This window comes from Alosa pseudoharengus, unplaced genomic scaffold (genome assembly GCF_046254945.1).
Source record: "Alosa pseudoharengus isolate Yale_2024_CS ecotype anadromous, Long Island Sound unplaced genomic scaffold, YU_APseudo_1.1 YU_APseudo_1.1_scf_24, whole genome shotgun sequence".
NCBI classification, from domain to species: Eukaryota; Metazoa; Chordata; class Actinopteri; order Clupeiformes; family Clupeidae; genus Alosa; species Alosa pseudoharengus.
Window position 1 is genome coordinate 12,556,282 of NW_027468689.1, and position 7,500 is coordinate 12,563,781.

General features: G+C 46.1%; 2 protein-coding genes across 4 annotated transcripts in view; both read right to left on the bottom strand.

Moving 5' to 3' along the window:
• The window catches only part of nsun3 (NOP2/Sun RNA methyltransferase 3), an 8,654-nt gene extending 3,907 nt beyond the window's left edge, over nt 1-4,747 (bottom strand). Inside the window, exons 1-4 of the mRNA XM_076303187.1 lie at nt 4,372-4,747; nt 4,068-4,156; nt 3,480-3,940; nt 3,085-3,239 (exon numbers count right to left, since the gene is read on the bottom strand). Coding sequence (XP_076159302.1) covers nt 3,085-3,239; nt 3,480-3,940; nt 4,068-4,156; nt 4,372-4,530 — 864 coding nt within the window. The 5' untranslated portion in view covers nt 4,531-4,747. The remainder of the gene's footprint in view (nt 1-3,084; nt 3,240-3,479; nt 3,941-4,067; nt 4,157-4,371) is intronic.
• Nucleotides 4,748-4,793: 46 nt separating this feature from the next.
• Nucleotides 4,794-7,500, bottom strand: part of arl13b (ADP-ribosylation factor-like 13b) — an 11,063-nt gene continuing 8,356 nt past the window's right edge. For 2 of the 3 annotated variants that reach the window (XM_076303190.1, XM_076303188.1), the window contains one exon: nt 4,794-6,798. In XM_076303190.1, the coding sequence (XP_076159305.1) occupies nt 6,722-6,798 (77 nt within the window). In that variant the 3' untranslated portion in view covers nt 4,794-6,721. The remainder of the gene's footprint in view (nt 6,799-7,500) is intronic. The other variant, XM_076303189.1, reaches the window with a different exon arrangement.

Consider the following 7,500-nt stretch of genomic DNA (forward strand, 5'->3'; position numbering starts at 1 on the left):
AAATATTTTAATCTGAAACATCCACATTAGTTTTTTAGTTTTTTCCGGACAGCGGTTCTATAGTCTACCATTAATTTATGCCGCAAATGATCAGACGTGTGACAGACGCATGGCATATGGGCATAGCCTGTAACTTCGCTGCTCCGCTGACTCGCAATCTCATCGGAGAGGAGGCCCTAACGCTGCAGATAATAGACAGAGAAAGGCAAGCATATGCTCAGGGCACAGAACACAGTTGCATGTCCAGGATAGCCATGGGTCTGGTGAATATAGCCTACCGAATGCAAATGACTACAAGCTCACGCTTTGCCTGGTCTAGACTAGTTTCAAAGATTTAGAAAAGGTGCATGTAGCGCTCTATCTTTGGTAGCAACCCAGCAAACTGGTGAAACAAACGTGTTTGTTGAAGAGAAAAAAAAAATGATCATAAAATGTAATGTAAAAAGGAACGATGGTGTTGTAGAAATGTAGCGGAGTAAAAGTAGGCTACAGATAATTGCTGCAAAATGTAACGAAGTAAAAGTCAAAAGTATGCACAATAGATTCTACTTAAGTACATTGCATTACATTACATTACATTTAGCAGACACTTCTTGACCAAAGTGACTTACATATGTCAGCTATATTACAAGGGATCACATTGTCCCCGGAGCAACTTGGGGTTAAGTGCCTTGCTCAAGGGCACAACGGTGGAAGCCGGGAATTGAACCGACAACTTTCAGGCTACTGCACGCTAGCCCAGCTCCTTAACCACTACACTACCACCGCCCACAAGTAAAGTACAAATACGTGGAAAATGTACTTAAGTACAGTAACGAAGTATTTGTACTTTGTTACATTCCACCACTGCACACACACACGTCACACAAACACCTCTGCTCCTGTTAAGACAAGCATGTGAAAACCTCAACCTCAATGGGAGCAGAGGCACCATGGCTGCTGCAACTGGGCTATTGCGCCTCAGTGAAGGAGAAAGCAGAGTTGAGGCGAAATTAGGGCTCCCCCTTGTGGCCAGGAGCAGAAACTACAGCCTGGCCTCAGGAGTAAATGAACATAAACCCTGTTCTATTCTTGACACTGTGGTACTGTATAGTCACTTCCTCTTCACTTAAACCACAGTCGATGGGCTGCACTTGGTGAAAACAAAACCATGTGGTTAAAATGTAACTATTCTGATGAGCTACGTATGAATAGAATGGCACAAACACAAACACACAGACACACACGTCCATGTAGAGGAAAGTGCTGTCTTCCCGTCTTTGCTGTGAGCACACGCACACACAGACACACACACGCACACGCACACTCACTCACACTCACACACACACACACACACACACACACACACACACACACACACAGACAGACGCACACAAACACACACACATCCATGTAAAGAAAAAAGTGCTGTGTCTTCCTCTCTTTGCTTTGAGCACACACACAAACATACACACACACCTCCAGGGTTGGGTCAGATTACTTTGAAATGTAATCCATTACTGACTACAAATTACATGGCATTTTTTGCTATTTTGGCTATTTTTCTGTTTATTATTTCATTACATCTAAGAAATCTCTTTGCTCTGAGTAATGCATTCCTGTGTGAATTAACTGATCTTTTCCTTCAAAAATCTTAATGTAGCCCCTTGTTTTAGTGTTACCATTTACTTTAAGTTCACCAGGTCCCATTGTCTGAAAAACACCCAAAACTAATACATTTCTATAGCTATTCTCCACTTTGGGGGTGGTATTTTGGTGGTAGAAATTTCCCCCAAAATTGATCAGGGGGGCCGTTTATACGAGAACGATTGCGAAGGAAGACGACAAAATATTTTATCATAAGTGCCTTTCGTTTACACGGCGACCCGCCATCGGGGCTTGAAGACGCAAAAATCTGAAGACTCCTTCCAGAGTGTAGCGTTTTGAAGACGACCCGGGTTGCGTCTCCGTCTAAACGGCTAAACCAAAGATCCTTGATTACCTGTCAAATTAGAATGTCTGCGCGTGACGTACCGGGGTTCTATCACACCACCACCCAGCGGTCTGGAATGCACATCCAATCGAATATCACATACTCTTGCGTCTTCATATAAACAAAGATTTCCCCCTGAGAATGCTCGTCTAAACACGAATAAAAAAAATGAAGACGAGACTGCGTCTTCTCTTTTCATCGTCACCGCATAAACGTAGCCTTAGTCATCATGGATGTGATCATGGATCACTATTCTCCAAACATGCACAACTCAGCTTAACCTTTATAAGGGCACACCTGGACAATGAATTTAGCTTTCGCTGGATATTTTTGACCCAGGGACATGGCCTGAGATTGAATGACACCATGTCCATTTCAATTGTGGGGGTGAGAAAATTATTCCTTTGGGATGTTTTTCAACCAGGGGGACCTGGTGACTTTCTCAAAGTAAATGGTAACACTAAAACAAGAGGCTACATTAAGATTAGGAGGAAAAGATCAGGCAGTGTGCCGAGAGACCTGCCCCAATAGTAAATAAGTTAGTAAGTGAGTCTTTTGATCCCGTGAGGGAAATTTGGTCTCCCAATCCGCGAATTAGTGAAGCACAGTGAACACACAGTGAGGTGAAGCACACAATGAGCACACAGTGAGGTGAAGCACACACCAACCCGGAGCAGTGAGCTGTCTGCTACAATGGCGCTCTGGGATCAATGAGGGTTTAGGCGCCTTACTCAAGGGCACTTCAGTCGTGGATGTGGGCATGGGAGAGCAGTGCTCAACCACTTCTCCCGCCCACATTTTTTCTACTGGTCGGGGATCGAACCGGCAAGCCCGAAGCTTGTCGAATTAAAAGATAACTAGGCTATCATTAAAAAGTTGCATTGCTTGCATGATAAAATGTAATCAGGTAATCCCCAACAATGTAACTGTAATCTGATTACACAATTTTTTTATTGTAATCTGGGCTGATTATACTGTTACTTGATTATATACTGATTATTGACTATACTGATTATACTGTTACTTGATTTTTGTAATCTGATTACGTAATCCAGATTACATGTAATCCGTTACTACCCAACCCTGCACACCTCTATGTAAAGAGGACTGACCTTATCATACACCCCTGGGTGTGAGTGTCCGAAATCTCTCCCATCCTGATTAGTCACTCGCACTGTCTCCATCAGAGGGCCGGGCACATAGGACTCCAGTGTCTTAGAGAGCCAATCACAGCGGTGTGTGTTGACTTCATTACAATGCAGAAGGCCTGAGTACACACACCCACACACACACACAAACACGCACGCACAGTCACACGCACAGTCACATTTAGCTTTGAACAATGTAGAGGGCCTGTATATATCACATACAGTATGGACACAGATGATCCGACACACCCTCATCACATACATGTCTCATTCTCTCGCACACATCTGGACAGATTCACTTGGGTGGGTGATGGTGATGGTGATGGCTTTTCCACCAGTGGCAGTACACACACACACACCTGGATTGGCAGCCTGTAGGATGGCGATGGCTTTGCCTCCGGGAGCAGAACACATGTCCAGCACGCGCTCCCCCTCAGTGATGCCCAGCGCCAGCACAGGAAGCAGGGAGGCAGCGTTCAGCAGGAAGTAGCCCTTGAGACGGCCGTGGTCGTGCCTCGGGGCCGGCAGACGCATCGCTGCCCGCTGCACGACACACTCCAGAGAGCCAGCAGCGAGCCAGCGTGGGTGAATGTGTGTGTGCGCACTGGGGGAGCTCTGAGGAGACATGTCATCGCTGTGTGTGTGAGAGTGATGTGTGTTTTCCTGGACGTGTGTGTGTGTAGGGGTAGAGTGGTCCCCTCGCTGAGGAAGGAGGCTGGTGTATCCGAGCTCCTGCAGCCGTGTCCGCAGGTCTGATAGATCAGTGAAGCGGTTCAGCATCACCCCATACTGCCAGCAGTCCGGGTTCAGCAACACCGACCTGGCCGGAAGGGAAGTAATTTGTTGGCCAGCCAGTCTTAAGCACAAGATATCTTCACTGTCTGGTACTGAAACCGGAGCATTCATCAGCGACTCTCCTTAATCATGCTGATTAGTCCCCAACTTACCTTGCTGATGTCCATAAGCTGCCAAGCTCCTCCGTGTACTGCGCGTCAAAATGCTGCAGAACCTGCTGACAGACCCTTCGCCTGGGCCCCTTTGAAGTAGACAGGGCGCAATATAGACCGTGTCAGCCAGGTGAGAATTTACACACATGATTCCCCTCTGCTGCAGGCGGCGATAAGTCAAAATGCCAGTATGGTGCAGAGACAGAGCAGAAGTCACTCGTCACTGCCCTCAAAAAATTACGTTACATTCTGAAGAACGGTAACTTAAGGACACAAGTTGTTGGAAACTTTGAGAATTACTTACCTGCTTGCTTGTGGCAATCTCTCGTTCACCTTGTGGCTCGACTTGAGTTCCTTCATGTAAATCGGAAAAGCATTGTGTAGATTCCAAGCGTACAGTTAGGCGACAGAAGCGCACTTTCCCAAGAGAGAAAGAGAACAGAAATCTCTGTATGCAACGCATTTGAAGAGCGTATATGTCATCGTTTACTTATTTCATCGCCTGTGTTGTTTACTGTCACTTCAGCATGAATACCTTTTGCAGCACCGTTTCATCTTAGTCCGTCCTCTATTAATGACGGACTGCTACCAAAACCATAAAAGAAAGTTCCGCCTCCACGATCATATGCATAGACACCACTTGTCAGGGACTCACTGTGGGTTTTCGAGTTAATTTCTCACAAGGGAGCAAATACACACACACACACACACACACACCTGTTTTTAAAGAATGGGTCTGTATTTAATATTGATCATACAAAATACACTGGGTAGAATATGAACATAATGAAATCTAGCTGTAAAAATTGTTTGCCTTGTGTTGAAATATCACATTCAAGCAGTATTAAACGTAAACAAGCAATTATCTAAATGGCATCCACATTTGCAGCCCCAGCGTAACTTGGCTATGTGTAACATGGGCCCGTTTGGGAAGCCAGAAAGCAACAGACACTGACAAAAATAGACTCCGGAATAATTATGTACAGTTTCATAATACATAAATATAGCTCATTTATGGCCTGTGGCTACAGTGACGTTTTAGAGTGTACAGTAATATACAAGCCCCTGTTTGGTAGTGTTTCAGTAACAAGACGTGGCCTGTTTCTAGGTCATCATTTCATTGTTTTCATGAGTGTTGCACATTTTGCGCTGAGGGCCAATGAGTTGCACCCATGTGCTTTGTTCTTGGGTAGATAAAGCAGTGAAGTAACTAGTGTCCAGGCCAGTCCAGCAAGGAGTGATAAAGTTCAATCAGACATAGTGTTGAATGCAGTCTAGACTGCATGTGTTCCATGGTGCAGAGTGGGAGAGTTAAATCAGCTGTAGTGTTGAATGCAGTCTAGACTGCATGTATTCCATGGTGCAGAGTGGGAGAGTTAAATCAGCCGGAGTGTTGAATGCAGTCTGCATGTGTTCCATGGTGCAGAGTGGGAGAGTTAAATCAGCTGTAGTGTTGAATGCAGTCTGGACTGCATGTGTTCCAAAGTGCAGAGTGGGAGAGTTAAATCAGCTGTAGTGTTGAATGCAGTCTGGACTGCATGTGTTCCATAGTGCAGAGTGGGAGAGTTAAATCAGCTGTAGTGTTGAATGCAGTCTGGACTGCATGTGTTCCATGGTGCAGAGTGGGAGAGTTAAATCAGCTGTAGTGTTGAATGCAGTCTGGACTGCATGTGTTCCATAGTGCAGAGTGGGAGAGTTAAATCAGCTGTAGTGTTGAATGCAGTCTGGACTGCATGTAGTCCATGGTGCAGGGTGGGAGAGTTAAATCAGCCGGAGTGTTGAATGCAGTCTGCATGTGTTCCATGGTGCAGAGTGGGAGAGTTAAATCAGCTGTAGTGTTGAATGCGGTCTGGACTGCATGTGTTCTATAATGCGAAGTGGGAGAGTGTGAGAAGAAGAGGAGAGAGGTAGGACGCGGCAGAGAAAGGGTGATGTGTGGAGATTGGGAGAATGAGAAGTGAGAGAGTGAGAGTAGAATGACAGCCGGTCAGCAGGACAGGGAGTGAGAGGGTGAAGTGGGTGGGAGAGTTTTGTGAGAGGGTGAAGTTTCACTCTGAAAGCCCTCCAGCCCCCATGGATAATAATACTGACATTCAGCTCAACTCCACTCCACTGAAGCCCACACATAGAGGAGCAGGACACCAGCAGCTTGGTCCAGTCCAGTCCAGTCGGACTTAAACATACACAGACATACGCATGCACGCTCAAACACGTGCGCACACACACAAACAGTGCAGAAGATAAAATGATGTGACACACACACACACACACACACACACACACACAGTCTTGAGCTTCTTTCTCCACTATTTATGTGTCACGCTCTCTCAGCTCCATTGACTGCCTGGGAGTGTGTGTCCAGCTCTGGAGTCATTCTCTCTGAGCTGGGGCCGGCTGGGAGGGGGGGGGGGGGGGGGGACGGTGTCCAGTTTGTGTGGTCGGCTGCTGCCTGTGTGTTCAGTCTCTTCTTTGCTGGTGTGTGTGCGTGCGCGTGTCGAGTCTCTCTGTTGCGCCGGCGTGAACTCAGTTCCATGAGAGGAGTGTGTGTCCGTCTACACAGCTCGTGCTTGGAGGCAGAAGAGAACAAAAAACAGGAGAGCCGTGATTGGAGGGAGAAGGAGTCTATTCGCTACTGATTGGCTGAGAGCACAAGGCTAGGAAATGACATCGTGGGTGTCACTGTTGGGCCTCTGCCGGATGGCTACTGGAGGGAGGGGCTTCCCATAGAAATCTGCCACAGGAGAGGACAGGGGAGAGGAGGAGGGGAGAGGAGAGGAGGGGAGAGGAGGAGGGGAGAGGAGAGGAGGGGAGAGGAGAGGAGGGAAGAGGAAGCATTGAATAAAAAGGAGAGTGTAAGCTCTGTAAGAGAAATAAAATCAGTCCATGTAAACACAGTTTAAGAGAGCTTCCTCATCAGCCGAGGGAGACCTATGAGCAGTAAGAGTCGTTCCATATCAATTCATCCCAACAGTATTGGGAGTTGGCAGTAACACCATGATCGCCCCCCATGACTTTTGGCCATCATGTGCAAATTTCAGCCTGATATCTTATTTCGTTGCTGAGATACACCTTTTTGATTTATGGATAGACATACCCTAGAAAACTGCATTGAAAGGGGTAGTGTTTGGACAAACACTCTTGAGACACTCTTGGGCTGTTTGAACTAATATGGAATAACCCATAAGCCATAGATTACATCTGTCTACATATGACATAGATTATATACATCTCCCTACATTTGCCATACATTACATTTACCTGCCTACATAAACATCACATATAGTTCCCTTCACATATAATGCATACATCTCCCTATACAGTATATACACTATACATTAGCCTACATCTCCCTACATATACACTACATATGTCTCTCTACATATTCCACACATTAACCTACATACATTACACATCTGCATGCAGTTACAGTGTG